General features: G+C 50.2%; 1 protein-coding gene across 2 annotated transcripts in view; it reads left to right on the top strand.

The window, feature by feature from the left end:
* SBK1 (SH3 domain binding kinase 1) overlaps positions 1 to 11,605 on the top strand; it is a 64,554-nt gene extending 52,949 nt beyond the window's left edge. For both annotated transcript variants that reach the window (XM_061599550.1, XM_061599551.1), the window contains exons 2-4: positions 7,712 to 7,914; positions 9,541 to 9,743; positions 10,664 to 11,605. In XM_061599550.1, coding sequence (XP_061455534.1) covers positions 7,712 to 7,914; positions 9,541 to 9,743; positions 10,664 to 11,452 — 1,195 coding nt within the window. In that variant the 3' untranslated portion in view covers positions 11,453 to 11,605. The remainder of the gene's footprint in view (positions 1 to 7,711; positions 7,915 to 9,540; positions 9,744 to 10,663) is intronic.
* Positions 11,606 to 16,160: the final 4,555 nt, after the last annotated feature.

Below are 16,160 nucleotides of genomic sequence, written 5' to 3' on the forward strand. Positions count from 1 at the left end.
ATGGGAGAACTTAGGGAGTTGCCTTATACAGAGTCAGAGTCAGTCGTGTAAATTCAGAAGTGCAGGGTCCCTTCATGTTAGTCACAGCCCTGCCCCCCCCCGTTTTGCTGCTTGGTTGAGAATGAGATCCTTTTTAAACCTTCTCTCACAACAACAGATATCCTAGGAGCCAATCAGCAGGAAAGAGGAGAGTGTTTGCTGCTGAGAAGAGTCTTCTCAGTGGATGGCTCACCTCCTTTCACTCTGATTGGCTGCAATCAGCAGGAAAGGACAAGGAAGCATGTTAGAAGACTCTTCTCAGTGGCTAACACCCTCCCCTTTCATGCTGATTGGCTCATAAGATGCTGGAGACATAGGGACCGTGCTCCCAAAAAAGTAAGGGGACTAAGACTCTCCAAGACCCTGGACCACTACACCGCTGGTCAGACTGTTGGTCTGTGTAGCTCGATATGGCTGACACTGGCTGGCAGCAGCTCTTCAGGGTTTCAGGCAGAGTGTCTCTCCCAGCTGTACCTGGAGATGCCGTTGGGGATTGAATTTGGGACCTTCTGCGTGCAAAGTGGGTGCTCTGCCACTGAGCGACAGCCCTGGATTCTCCCCCCCCTTTGAAAGTGCCACCGTTCTCTCTGTTCTTTGCTACTCTTCTAATCAACGAATGATTTAAATACTTGACTGTTGTTTGACTGGCCAATTAACCAAGTTGCAGCACTGCCACCTCCAATCAAGCAGGCAACCCTTCTGCTGGTGCCTCCCCCCCCCTCGCCCTGGTCTGCAATGTTTGAAGTGGTATGGTCCGGGAGGAGCTGTACTAGGTGTTGCTTCTGCCCATTTTAATTGACCTGCTCGAATCGGAGAGGTTGGGAGGGATGCTTTCTAACAATCCTGGAGGCCCTGCTCGTGTAAACAAGCCTCCCCATCCCCGCCTCCCACCTTCTTGGGGGCTAATTGCATTGATTTCTGTGTTAACACCAGCCATGGTTTAAAAAATGGGGCAGCTGCACTGCAGTTTTTGTCTTTATTTCTTGCAAGAGGCTGTCTGGACTTCGCAAATGATGGGTGAACTCTCCTGCGCCCTGCGGGGAGGGGGGGACGACAAGAATCGTGTGTGGCCTCCAGCATTCTCAATAAGCTTGCTAATGAGTTGCCAATTACTTATTGGCAGAGCAGATACAGCCAGGGCCCTGGAACACAGGAGAGCTGAAGTGTGTAGCTTCCATAGGCTGGGGACATAAATCAACCGGTCAAGGAAATAAATCATCTGTTCTTACAGCTTTTATGGAGAGGAAGCTCTACCTCCTGCAAACATTTCTACCTGCCAAGGGTCCTACCAAAGGGCAGGAGGAGGGTGCTGTCAGCTGACTGAGGTGTATAAAATTCTGCATGGTTTGGAGAAAATGGCTAGAGAAGATGTTTTCCTCCCTCTCTGATAACACTAGAACTCGGGGACATCCAATGATGCTGAATGTTAGAAGTTTCAGGACGGACAGATTCAGGACAGCACATAGTTGAGCTACGGAATTCGCTCCCACAAGAGGCTGCGATGGATACCAAGTTGGAGGGCTGTAGAAGAGGATTAGGCAAATACATGGAGGAGAAGGCTATCAATGGCTACTAGCCGCTATGGCTATGTTCTGTCTTCACTGTTGGGGGCTGCATGCTTCTGAATACATCGCAGGAGGGGAGACTTGCTCTTGCACCCAGGTCCTGCTTGCAGGCTTCCCAAAGGCATCTGGTTGGCCACTGTGAGAACAGGATGCTGGACTAGATGGGCTACTGGCCTGATCCAGCAGGGCTCTTGTTATGGTCTCCCACCCACATTGCTGCTTTGCGAACTTCAGTTTCCAACTAGCACTGCATTACGTTTTGCAGAATCTCGACGGGGTTTGATACCAAAACAAGCCTCTGTGCTCTGTGGGCAGCCAGATAACTTTAGCGGAGGGGAATTGTCCTCAAAATGTATTATACGAAAAATGGCAGGGGGCACATACATGCTTAATTGTGCAGCTATGCACATAATTGCTCCCCAGGGGGATGTGGCCGCCTATGAACTGTGATTCTCACTGGTGTGGTGCATTGTCTCAGTAAATCGGACTTGAAGCACACACCTGCCAGAAAGATGGAGCGCCACTCTTTTGGGGCAATCTAGTGAAAATTGGCTGGGAGGGACAGATAACTGGAGGGCCGAACAGCTCACCACTGAAAGCACGGGGCCGCCACCAAAAGTGACATGCTGTCCAGTGTTTTCCAGATGAAAATAAGGGCCATTTTATGTATTTGCAACAGTTGGGTCCCCGCATCTCTGAAAGATGCACAAACACACACACATGCACACAACTACAAGCTGACTCTGTTCTGCTTGCTGCACATGGCATTTCTCATTTCCTCTGCAAGAAACCTGTCCTGCGCTGATTTAAAAGCAAAGAGGGAGTTCTTTTAGATAAAGGGATGCAAGAAAACCAGGGCTGTCCTATATGGTGGCATCATAGGGTTGTCTCTGAAGTTATCGATATTGTTGTGAGTTTGGGGGTTGGAATGGATGGTTCCTGTGAGTCCCCTTCCAGCCTCTGATTTGGAGACTTGCACCTGGGGGGAGAGAAACTCACTCTGCTGGTCAGATGAGTTTCTTTTGTTAATCTAATAGAATGACCAGGTGGGTTAATGGGTCTATCAGGTGCCCAGTAACTGGTGAATGGGCCAGGAAGACCCTTTTGTCATTGAAACTCTTCAGGAGAGCCTCCCCCCCTCCTGGCGCCTAGGAGAGGTTTGTGTTTTCAGTGTGTGTTGAGTTGTGTCTAAGAATGGCTGGGAACTGGAGGCAGGCACTCTCTGCACCGTGGCTTTAGGATGCTTCCTGTAAGCCTGATGGAAAATGCAAGATCTGTTGGACTGCTAATGCTTTGAACCCTTCCATCTTAAATGTTGTGCTGTGTGTAGTTGTGTTGCTTAATTTCGTTTAAAAGCAGCACCACAGCAAGCAGAGAGTAACAGCAGATTGTTGAAATGCGAGTGTGCCAGCGTGTGTGTGTGTTTGCCTAAGAAAGCAGGCTTTTACCCTGCATCAGCATCACTGAGACTGGAGACTTAGTAAAATAAGAAAAGCTACTTTATTTAGAGAAATACATAGTAGATAGAAAGGCATACCTAGTTGTAACTAACTAGCTAAGTTGGAGGCATAACGCCCAGGTGTAGGAGTCAGCCCCATGCTCGGAGAGAGCAGAGACAAAGGAGTCTCCTCTCTCCTGGACAGCCAGAGGACAAAGGAGTGGAAAGGGCAGAAGGAGGAGGGGCAGGTAAGCTTCCCTAAAGACGTCACAGTCTAGCGACAGAAGGAAGTCAGTCAGAGCATCACAGGTGAAAGGTAAACAAGCCTATCCATCTGGAGGACCCTAGCCCTATCTTCCCTCTGGAACTTAAACAAAAGAACAAAACAGGAGTTGTTCTTGCCCCACTTCCAACATTAAACCCAGGCTGGAATGTGTGTAAATAAATAAACCATGTTTCATAAGGACACCGCAGTCTCCTTCTTCCCAAAGGAAACCGAACCCTGGGTAAGAGCAGGGACCCCTGGAATCTCACCACTCAGAGACTGGGGAGGCGCGCAACAATATTAAGGGTCATGACTGCCATAGGCCCTTTAGTTTGAATGGGTCTCCTCTGAGTAGAACTTAGGCTGCGTGCATGCCATACATTGAAAGCACAACCCTTCCCTGCCGCTGAGACTCAACAGCGTGCCAGAAGAATGTAGAAAGCTGCTGCATAACAGGTCAGCATACCTTTCCATCTAGGCCAGTATCATCTCCTCTGACTGGCAGCAGCAATCTTGGGCAGAGTCCCTGCCATTATCTGCCACTTCATCTTTTCCTCTGGAGGCACCCGGGGCTGAACTTTGGGCCTTTGGGAAGAGCTGCGGTTCAGTGCCTTTGCATGCCAAAGGTCCCGGGTTCAATCCCCTGCTTCTTCAGGCTGGGTTGGGAAAGATTCCCTCTCTGAAACCCTGGAGAGCTGCTGCCAGTCAGTGTAGACAGTACTAAGTTAGATGGACCATTTTTCTGATTTGGTAAAAAACGGCTCCTTATGTCCCTGTCCTCTGTCCATCTAGCCCACTCTCAGATCTATTATCTACTAACCTCATCCTTTCCCTGGGAGATATTGAACCTTGGGCCTGCTGTATCCTGTAACCTAGCCTCATCTACTCTGACTGTCCACAACAATCTAGGGTCTGGGTTATTCCATTCTCTGCTCATCTCATCCTTTTCCCAAGAGATCCCAGGGACTGCACCGGGGGAACTTTGCCATGCAAAGCATGTGCTCTACCACTGGGCTGCGGTCCCTCCCCTCCGAGGCAAGCAAACCTTTGAGAACTGTGTGATCTTTTGACGAGAGAAGAGGCTGTAACCAGAGGGAGAGCGCGCAATTGCCTATAAATACCTGCCACAGACAACAGAGCCAGGAAGGAGGGGGCGAGTGATCATTTAGTCAATGAGATGCAGTCAAACACGGCAATTTTAGTCTGAGCTGGAGGAAGACAGTGAGAATAATGAATCAACGGAATGAATGCTTGAGCAAAGAGTCCTGGGCTTGCCACCCTACATCTGAGCCATTCATGGCGTGGGATGAAGGGGTCATGGGAGAGATGCAAGAATGCCGCCGTAATCATACCCTGATCCATGCACCTACGTTGCAGTTGGCTTTGGACGGCTCTGAAGTTGTGGTTGCTCCTTCTCCAAAAGGATAACCATCGAGCAGGGAATGGTATAGAAAAGGGCAACCAAACGATCGGGTCTCAGGGGATGGGCCACCTTCTCATAGGAAGGTGCCTTATGCCAAGTCAGACCGTTGGTCCCTTTCGCTCGGGGCCGTCTGCCCTGACTGGCAGCAGCTGTGCAGTGTTGCAAGGTCTGTCCCAGCCCTACCTGGAGATGTCCCTTCTGCGTGCAAAGCAGGTGCTCTGGCACTGAGCCACGGCAGATTCCTCATGAGGAAAGGCAGTCGCCGGAAACTGGAGGTGGGTGGATGTGGAATGGTATGGCTAGAAAGCGAGGGTGGACGAAGATATAAAACGTGTAGAGAGAACTGTCTCATTGTCTGAATAGGCCGTTTCCTGGCTCCCCACAGAGAGACTGTTTTTAAATGTCCCCAGGGACATCAGAGCTTTTATTTCCTCTACCCCGACAACCACTCACTGGGAGACATGTAGGTGGGAATCAGTGTGTCCAGTCTGCCCTCCAAAACCCCTGAACTGAGAGGGGGGGGGAAGCCAAAAATAGAGAGACTGCAAACAGCCCACTGGGGATTGAGCATGCTCAGTGAACATGGAATGCTGAGCAGCCTTTGGGGAAAACAGAAGAAAAACCGGTGTGTGGGTAGGAGAGATGGAATGGAGTGGATGCAGCCTTTGAACAGAAGCACATCACGCTGCAACCTTTTGTTGCAGGGCTCTACTTAATGCAGTTCCTTTTCCTTTCCGGGGGAGGCAGGGTGGGACCAGCCCCGGATCTGGTCTCTGCTCATCTCGGCGCTTTCCACCACACTGGTCCTGCTTCTGTTTTTAGGAAGGGAGACTTGTAGCAGCCAAGGCCAAGCCAGGAGGAGGCAGTGCTGTTTGTGGTGGGTGACATCATGAGGGTCTCAGGCAGGCACCTCTGCAGCCTGGGCTGATGTATCTAGAGCAGGGAGATGGATAGCACCTCTGTGCTGCGCCTTGCAAGGGGAATGGCTAATGATGCCTTTGGGGTTTTTTTCCCAGAAAGGCGTGGATTGCTGCTGTGTTCTTGCCAGACTGTGCATCTACCTCTCCAGCCCTCTTTCTTCTGCAGCACTTGTTCCGCATGAGTCCAGTGTGGTGTAGTGGTTAGAGTGCTGGACCAGGACTTGGGACACCAGGGTTCAAATCCCCGCTCAGCTCACTAAGGTGATCTTGGGCCAGTCACTGCTTCTCAGCCTAAGCTACCTTGAAGGATTGTTGTGAAAATGAAATGGAGACAGGGGGAGGGAAGAACCATGGATGCCACACTGAGCTCCTTGAAGGAAAGGTGGGATATAAAAGGAATGATAAAATGCCATCAGTAGGGCCATTTCGGATTCTGGAGACCCCTTCAGGTTGCCAGCTTCTGAGCGAGCCCCGGTTACTGGTCTCTTAACAGCAGTTTGCTCCGCAGCAACATGGGAAACTAAGTAGGCAATGCCATGCTGGTCATTTGGCAACCTTAGGGTGAGGGAGGAGTGATGATGGAAGAGGCTTGGCATGATTTGAAGGCCTCCTCAGGGTGGGTGAGAAGAAAGGTGCTGTACTATTTTCAGAGTGTTTGTTGTGGGTATATATGTATGTATTTATTTATACTCCATCAGAATTACAGCAATGCTAGTAATCCAAGTCAAACACACACCCTTGTATATTTAAGTAAATGTGCCATTAGTATATTTAACTAGGATTATTGCAATGTGCTTTATGTGCTGCTGCCTTTGAAAACGGTTTGAAAGCTTCACTTAGTGCAGAATGCGGGTCTCGATTGTTGACAGGTTCAAAGTGAACAGAGCATATAACTCCTATCCTGTTCCAGTTACATTGGCTGCCTGTCCGCTTCCGAGCCCAATTCAAAGTGCTGGTTTGGAACTATAAAGCTCCTTACGGCTCAGGACCCCAGTATCATCTGGAACGTCTCTCCCAATATGAACCTACCCGGACACTGAGATCTTCTTTTGAGGGCCTTCTCCAGGTCCCCCCTCTGAGGGAGGCTCGGAGGGTGGTGACAAGGGAGAGGGCCTTTTCAGTTGTGGCTCCCCGTCTGTGGAATATGCTTCCCACTGAGGTCCGCCTGGTGCCTTCATTGACATCTTTTCGGTGCCAAGTAAAGACTTACCTTTTCGTTATTAGTATGCTGCCAAAGCTTCCTGTGGCTGCATGGGGTGTTGTGGTATATTGTTTTGTTTTTATGGTATGATATATTGTTTTTGTTTTTTATATTGTTGTGAGCTACTATTATAACATTAACATTAACAACAACAATAATAATAATAGGACAAAGGCTCATTCAGTAGCTTCTATAATAACTGGGAACTGCAACAAAATGTTGCAGTGTATTCCCACCTGGTAAGTGAAGTGCTCCTGTTCAGATCTTCAGCCAATCTCAAAAAAGAGCTGGGGAGGTGGGAGAGTTTAGGAGAAGAGAAAGGAGAAAAGGACACTCTTTTTTGGTCCTACTTAGGGACCCCTACAGAGTTTCTGCCAGTCAGTGTAGACCAGGGGTGGGGAGTCAGACTGTGGCCCTCCAGGCCTTTCGATCTGGCCCTTGGTTCTCATCCCTTCTCACTAGGCCGTGCCTGCTATTCCCTGTAGACAGGGCTGAGCTAGACGGACTAATGGTGTGACTTGGCCGTTGAAGTGGGGTGACTCGGCAGCTTTCTGTATTCTTGCTCACCTTTCACTTTGTGGTTTGGTCACATATGTACAGAAATTTACTGTCGCCCCTGCACTGCACTGGCTCTAAAAAACCCTGATTACCTGACATTATTTCATTAACTTGAATGTTAACATTGGCATTTACAAATGGTGACATTTCAGAGTTCAAGGTTGTTTTTTAAAAACAAAAATTTGGAAAAAAAACTCGCCTAGATTTTGAATTTGTTCAACAGGCTCGACTCCGGCACTGCAGAGGTGGGTTATTGGAAAACGTGACAAGTTGACAAATGGCTTGCTTTTTCTCTCTTTCAGTGTGACAATGAGTGCGGGCTCTATTGAGCAGGAACCGGCACGCAAACTGGCCTGCTGTGGAGTGCCTCTCATCACGGAGGACATGCAGTCACTGGCCATCCGCACGCTGTCTGGCACGGACATCAACAAACACTATGACCTCATCCGTGAGCTGGGAAAGGGGACTTACGGCAAGGTGGACCTCGTCTCCCACAAGAGCACAGGTGAGCTCAGCGGGGAACCCTGTTGGTGGAGTCTAGGCAAGAGAAAAACGTATAATGCCCATGCCTTAGATCAATGTGTAGGGAATCTTTCACCTTCCATCAACCCCAGCATGCATGGCCAACAGCTAGGGATGATGGGAGTTGTAATTTATCAACATGTAGAGGGGCAGAAGTCCCTGACAGCTTTCTTAGGTACTCCATGGATCTTCTGAGTCTTTACACCTGGCTTTCCAAGCAATTGCCTCCTCGTGTATGTTACATTTAAGGCAGCCTGAGGGCCACATTCCTTTCTGGGCAACCTTCTGGGGGCCACATACCAGTGGTGGGCAGCGCCAGAGGCAAAAACCTGCAGGACAATGAATCTAATTTTTACCTTTGTACAGTAGGATAGTTTCCCCACATTAGTTCAAGTCCATCCTGTCCAAAAAAACCCCAAGTTCCAATTCAAGTTTCTCCTTTTACAAAATGAACTACTTCAGTTCTAGTTCATCCAGAGGAACTTCTTTAGTTCATAAAAAGTTCATCCTCGGCAACAACAACAAAAAACATTCAGCATTGAGAAGGTTACAAGCTGCTGTGCTAAAGTATAGGGCCCAAAAGTAAATCAGGGGCCACACAAAAAAAATAAGATCTCTGACAGACAGAATGTCACCAGGTGAAGCTTTCCCCATTAGTGTATTTCCATATTAGAAAAGGCTTAACCTGTTTAATTTGTGCCACCACACAGGGCATCATTTGCTTTGTCCCTTTACTTCTCACTGCAAGCTGCTATTGTTGGAAGAGAGCGAATCTCTTCAGCAGGGAAGATACATGGAATGCCTCACATTCCTGCCTTCTGATTGCTTAGCAACAGCGATTAAGTGACTGAGCTTCCTTAGCAATGGCAGCATCTCCATATCTGCCTGAGAAGCCTTAGAACATTGCTGCCCCATTTTGCTTTCTAACTTTCTTTATTAGGCGACCTAATAAAGGTTGTCTAATTCAGTTGAACTAATTCTTTCCAAGCATTGTTCCTGGTCTAGCTCGATGTAGCACAGCTGAGGAAGGCCTTGGGGGCAGGAGGTTGGGAAACAGGTGTCTTTTATCCCTTTCTCTCTCCTAAAACACAAACACCTCCCTTTAACCCCAAAGCAGGAGCACTTCTCTTACAGCGTGGAATTACAGTGCACCTTTATGTTTATTTTATTATTACATTTCTAGCTTGCCTTTACTCCAAGGAGCTCAAAGTGGCATGCATTCCTCTGTTAATCCCCATTTTTATCCTCACAGCAACCCTGTGAAGTAGGTTGGGCTGAGAGATTGGCCCAAGGTCACTCGATGAGCTTTATGGCTGAGTGGGGTTTTGAACCCTGGTCTCCCAGGTCCTAATTTGATGCTACGCTACACTGGCTCGCTTGTTCTGTCCTAATGTAGATCAAACATCTCACCAGGACTGAATGGCAAACTCCATAGCTTGGAATAGCTATGCCCCATCGCTTCAGCCCCATCAAAATTTCCTCTCCGATTGTCACCATCGTTCCATCAGGGTGGCGACCTCTGAAACCTTTTTGTTGTGCTTCCTTAAGTCAAAGTGAAGTGACGTTCTTTGCATTCTGCTTCCTTTTGCGTTTCCCTCCCTGTGCACAGGCACCAAGATGGCACTGAAGTTTGTCAACAAGAACAAGACCAAGCTGAAGAACTTCCTGAGGGAGTTCAGCATCACCAATACGCTCTCCTCGAGCCCCTTTATCATCAAGGTCTTTGATGTGGTGTTTGAGACTGAAGACTGTTATGTGTTCGCCCAGGAATATGCGCCAGGCGGGGACCTCTTTGACATCATCCCGCCACAGGTAACTAGGCCTCAATTTCACTGGCCCTTTGGCTGTTTAAGTCTCTCAGTCTTCCTTCTGCAGGCAAAGGAAGGGTCCCAGTTACAGGAGATACGGGCATTCCCTAAAATACTCGCCAGCAAGGGGTGGGTTGCATTAGATCTGCCCTTAGAGAGAGATACTATAGATGCGCCTTTCTGGGTTTTAATCTATTCTGGTTTTCTACGTGATTCTAATGCTTGTTTCGTTTTGCAAAAAGCAATGTTTGTTATTAACGTGCTGCCAAACCTTCCTGTGGCTGTTACGGGGGTTGTCGTTGTGATGGTATAATATATTAATTTGTGAGTTTTTTGCAGTGTTGAAATTTGCTTGGAGACCTTTGGGTGGTAGTAACAGTAATAGCAATAATAATTGTTATAATATTGTCGTAACAATAATATAGTAATGCTACTACAGTAGGGCCCCATTCAACCGCTGTAAAGCGGAACCCATTGAATAGAATGGCGTGTGATGCCCGAAAGCTGCCGTGAAAGCAGAACAAGCGCCGTATGAGTGGGGCTTTAGTCTAATTGCCTCTAATTGAGACCGCTGTATTAGCGAATCACCGTAAAGCGAAGCGCCGTAAGGTGGGGCCCTACTGTACTACTACTAATAACAACAACAACAATATAGTAATAACAGTAGGAATCCACCAGTTCTTCAGCAGACTTCACTTGTCTCTGCTTGGCTACTGGATGGGTAGCTGCAGCAACTGGTTACTCCCATGTCAGTGAGGCAGTAGAATCCGCTCTGGGTTTTAGTCCAAACTTTCAAGAAGCTGGCTGTCCAAGGTGCTGAAACCTATTAGGAGAGTTTTGACTGAGTGTTTTCAGGAGGCCGCATTTGGCCCCGGAGTCTGAAGCTGCTATTTCCTAGCTGATGGTATCTATCTGTGCCTGCAGGTAGGTCTTCCAGAGGACATGGTGAAGCGCTGCGTGCAACAGCTGGGTCTGGCGTTGGATTACATGCACAGCAAAAATTTAGTGCACCGGGACATCAAGCCAGAGAACGTGCTCCTCTTTGACCGTGACTGCCGGCGCGTCAAGCTGGCTGACTTTGGAATGACGCGCAAGGTGGGGTGCCGGGTGAAGCGCATCAGCGGGACCATCCCGTACACGGCGCCCGAGGTCTGCCAGGCTGGCCGGGCCGAGGGCTTTACCGTGGACACCAGTATTGACGTTTGGGCTTTTGGGGTCCTCATCTTCTGCGTGCTGACGGGCAACTTCCCCTGGGAGGCGGCCTCGGCTTCGGACACCTTCTTTGAGGAGTTTGTCAGGTGGCAAAAGGGGCGCCTGGCGGGGCTGCCCTCCCAGTGGCGCCGTTTCACAGACAACGCACTGCGCATGTTCCAGCGCTTGCTGGCACTTGACCCTGAAAAGCGCTGCCCTGTCAAAGAGGTCTTCTTCTTCATCAAGTATGACCTGATGTCGGAGGTGCGCCGCCGGCCCTCCTACCGCTCCCGCAAGCACACCGGAGACAAACTCTCTGCTGGCCCTCACCGCCACGAGACGCCCAGCGCCTGCACCCCGACCCCACTCAAGAGGACCATCCTGACAGAAGGCAGCATCTCTCGGCACTCCGCCTCAGAATCCGGCCTCCCTTCCCCGGTGGGAGGCAACAGAACTGACGGGCGGCCGGACAAAGGCAAGGGCCAGATGGTCCTGGCCACAGCCATCGAGATCTGCGTCTGATCAGAGGACGGCAGGCCCCTCAGTGCCTCCCAGCCTGCAGTTCAGATGTCAGCACGGCAATGTCCTCTCCTGCTCTGGGACAGGCCACGTGCGAAACAAAAAGAAATCCTTTTTATCCCCCAAAAGGAACGGGATCCATGTCTTTTGAAGCAAACAAACAAACAGGGGTGGGTTGTGGGGCAGGGAAGCAGAAAGAAAAAAAAGATGATTCTAATTTTACTTGGTGATCCTAAGGATGCAAACAGTAGTCTGTTGACGTGGCGAAGGCCATGATAGGAGAAAAGGCCTTCCTCGCTCACGAGAAGACTAGGAGCCAAGAGCTGGATGAAGGGACCAGTGGGTTGGTGACTGGAGAGGAGGAAGCACCCATGATGAACTATTGGGGGATTTGTGCCACTGTTTCTCAAGGGAGGAGGAGACCCAGCCAGCTAGTGGCTCTCTTCTTTGCCCGTCGGGACTGGCTTTCAGATGGGTTCTGAGTGGGAATCCTTGCCAAGAAATAATGATGATGATGATGGATGGGGTGGGGGTGGGTTGGAGGAATAGAAGTGGGGCAGAGAAGCCCCATGGATCTGGCAGGCCATTTCTTCGTGGGCCTGCTTGAGGCTAAGCAAAGAGGCCGGGACTGGTTCTTTAGGTCATGGGGGGGTAGGGTCTTACAGAGCCCCCTTGCTCAGCATCAAGCGGCTGACAGTGCCCCTGTGCTCTGCCGCCAGCGGAGGAAGCCGAAGGAAGCTGCCATGCAAGAGGATGATGAGCTCAGCGCACGAAAGCGGCAGAGTCTGGGGGGGGATGTCTGTCCAACGGGCACTTGCACCCCTTGTCCTGGATCCCATCTCCTCTTTTCGACAGGGCCTCCGAGGCGCCCCCAACGGGGGAAAGAGGGAGCCCAACTGGCTTAGCCGTGGCATTCAGCTTGAGCCAACACATATATGGTGAATAGATCCTGAGGAAGTGGATAGGGAGAGTGGTTTAATTTTGGACCGGCGCTAACCCTGCGGCCTGAGCAGAAGGCAGGGTCAGGGCGATTTGGGGAACGCAGAGATCTCACGGGGAGGCCAAGGAAGCCGTTGGTGGCACTGATGTAGCAAGCGTTTCCTGTGTCATGTGTGCGTGTGTCTGTCTGTAAAGTGTGGTTGCCAGGTCGACGCTAAAGGGTTTGCCATGTGGCCATCGCCCCTCAGGAAAGCTGTTGCTTGCTGTTCCTCCTAGAGCCTAGTGATCAGGCTGGGCGCTGGGGCCTAAGCAATGGAGAGGGCAAAGGGGAAGCCCTTTTGGATGAGATCACTGCCAGCCTTTGGTCACCTGTCGGTGTGCGCACTGTGAGAGGTGTGTGTGCGGGAGGAGGGTAACATTCTGTGGGAGCAGAAGCTTATTCCTGTGGCCCTCTGGGAGTCCACCGCCAAGCCTGGGCTCTCTACTTCAGGGGTGGGCAACTTTTTTTCCCCAGGCAAGAGTTGCATTCCTTCAGGGGTGAACTGTCAGGGGGGGGCACATGGTGGTAGGGGGGGCAGGGCAGGAGTCAAAAGTGGACAGGCCCAGAGGCAAAGGTGAATATGGCTACCCCTCCCTCTCTCATTCTGCCACCTCTTTCTCTCTCATTCTACCACCTCTTTTATTCTGCCACCCCTTTCTCTCTCATTCACTCATCCCTTTTCTCTCTCGTTCAGCCACCCCTTTCTCTCTCATTTTGCTACCCTCTTTCTCTCTCATTCTGCCACCCCTTTCTCTCGCATTCTGCTACCCTCTTTCTCTCTCATTCTGCCACCTCTTTCTCCCTTATTCTGCCACCCCTTTCTCTTGCATTCTGCTACCCTCTTTCTCTCTCATTCTGCCACCTTTCTCCCTTATTCTGCCACCCCTTTCTCTCTTATTCTGCCACCCCTTTCTCTCTCATTCTGCCACCCCTTTCTCTCTCATTCACTCATCCCTTTTCTCTCTCATTCTGCCACCCCTTTCTCTCTCATTCACTCATCCCTTTTCTCTCTCATTCTGCCACCTCTTTCTCTCTTATTCTGCCACCTCTTTCTCTCTCATTCTGCCACCGCTTTTATTCCCTTTTCTCTCTCATTCAGCCACCCCTTTCTCTCTCATTCTGCTACCCTCTTTCTCTCTCATTCTGCTACCCTCTTTCTCTCTCATTCTGCCACCTCTTTCTCTCTTATTCTGCCACCCCTTTCTCTCTCATTCTGCCACTGCTTTTAGTCTGCCGCCCCTTTCTCTCTCATTCACTCATCCCTTTCTCTCATTCTGCCACCCCTTTCTCTCTCATTCACTCATCCCTTTTCTCTCTCATTCACTCATCCCTTTTCTCTCTCATTCAACCACCCCCCTTTCTCTCGTGCGCTGCACAACCTTTCTCATTCTGCAACTCCTCTTTACTCTCTCTTTCTGTCCCCTCCTTCCTGTGCCCCCCCTTGCCACCCACATGAAATTTGGCCAAGATTTGCATGCACCTCTAAGGCCCACAGGTCGGCCACCTCTAGTGTTCCTGAACACCAGTCCAGTAAGGAGCCATGGGACAGAAGGCTTCAGGGTACATATGGTAGCCCTCCAGGGAACTGTAAGAGTCTTCAGGGACCCAGGAAATTGCAGAAGTGGACTGAGCAGAGGGTGGCTTTATTCCAGATGTTGTTGAACTACAGCTCCCACCAACCCCAGCCAGGATGGCTAGTGACCAGGGATGTTGGGAGCTATAGTCCAGCAACATCTGGAGGGTCACAGGTCCCCACACCTGCTTTATTACAACACCTTTATTATCAAAAAAACTACTTGAACTGAGGCCTGCCAGACTCTTGCATGGTTTCCTGACCAGGCCTAGCTTTTGTAGGGAGGGGAGAGAGAGCCTGGGTGTCCTCAATAAAGCCTGGCTTAGAGGTACAGCTCCAGATTCTAGTCCTCTAGAACTGCTTGGAATGCAGGGATGTTACAGGAACCAGGACCAGAGCCCATCTGGGAGGATCGCAGAGCAATACTCTGCCTAACGGAGACACTCCAATGACACCAAGAGCTCATTTCATGTAACCCTTCTCTCTGTGCTGACTTTGACACTGGTACCCTTGTGACCAAGTGACTATATTCATGGGTGGGGTGGAGTGGGTGCATTTTTAGCCATCCTAGTATGACAGAAGCACAGACTCCACCGAAATGCTGTTGCCTATGGTTAAGGTTCCGACAACCGATAAACCAAAGGGCTGGGGGGAGAAGAATCAGTCCAGAAAGAAGACCAGTCCAGGTCATGCGCCCGGAGCCCATGGGGTATGATCCCTGTGGCAAGTCACAGGGTGGTGGCTCTGCCTCGAAGGCCATCTCAACATTCAGCCAGGGTTTGGAGGCCGAGAGTGAGGATTTTTAACCTTTCCACAAAGGGGCTCCTATCGACGAGACGCTCTCTTTCCACCAAGGGCTTAGACCAACTCTTACCTCCCTTTGCTGTTGACTTGAACCCCACTGAGCTGTGGGGAGGCCCTTCTCCTGAGCATCTCTGTAGTGGTCCCATTGGTGCTGTTCTTTTGGGGGGGTGCTTTAATGCTGGAGGAAAGCAAGGCCTTTTGGCATCTCTCTTGTGAAGCCAAGTTGTCTCCGTCTTCTTCCCTGTTCCCATCTGCTCCCCGCACTTTCCATCCCCGACTTCGGAGAGAACGGTCCTGGGCGGAGAAACCCAACACAGTCTGTCGTTGTCAGCCACACCCTCCTCCTCCAAACCAGACTGCAGGCACCCTCTGCGTGTGTGTGTGTGCGTGTGTGCACACAAGTCAACCTCCCCAGGGCTCTGTTCTTTCTGCACAAAGGGCTAAAATGCTATTTCTGAAACAACACGTGGTTTACAAAAAACTCAAAAAGTGGCTGCCTGCCACCCCTCCCATGCCCTTCCCACCCCGAGGGGGTATTGCCCGGCAGCTGGTTTTTACCAGATTGTTCATGCGTGTGTGCTTGCACGCTTGGGGGTAAAAAGGCAAGGGTGCACTTTCCGTGTAGTCAGCGCCGTCGACAGCTTGCGCCGGCCCACCATGCACATCCTTGCCAAACGCATCAACCCCAGTTTGTCTGCAAGCTCTGGATCCGCGGCAGCCTGATGTGACCGAGCATAATCTGACCATTGCACCATCCTCTTAGCTGGACTGACGAGGTTAAGGGGAAGAACATGAGGGACACCACTTAACTGCCTTTTCTATTGCCCTTCTTCAGGCAAAAGCTCTCCATGTCGGGGTCATGACCAAATGATCGTAACCTTTTTTGGCAGGAGCTGACAGACCCTCTGCTTATCTCTTCCCCGGGTTCGTGGTCCCCGCTTTTTAATCCGTGTGTGTTGACACTCCACATCAGAGACATCTGGGGTGGGCTCAGCTGTTTCCCTCCCTTTTCTCTTGGCGTCACCCCTGCCATCTTGTTTCTGTGTGTGGGGCGGCAGCCAAGGCTAGACTTTTTTTAGAAATAGGCATTGCACAGACTTTTAGATATTAGCTGCAACGTCTCCTTTTTGCCTTAGGTTCCAGTTGTCCTTGATCTTTTGTGCAATAATGTAGATAGGGATTAAGAACACCATATAGACCTTGTTTTGGTTTTTGTTTTTTTTTAATTATTTTTCAATTGTTTTGAGGGGGGAAATTGAAGGGGAAGGGTGGGGCTCTTTGGGATGGACGGGGGCTGTTGGGCACGCAAGAGTGTGACATGTTTTGCATTATCCTCATTCTTTGTTGTCTTTTTC

This window comes from Rhineura floridana, chromosome 17, assembly GCF_030035675.1.
Source record: "Rhineura floridana isolate rRhiFlo1 chromosome 17, rRhiFlo1.hap2, whole genome shotgun sequence".
Lineage (NCBI taxonomy): Eukaryota > Metazoa > Chordata > Lepidosauria > Squamata > Rhineuridae > Rhineura > Rhineura floridana.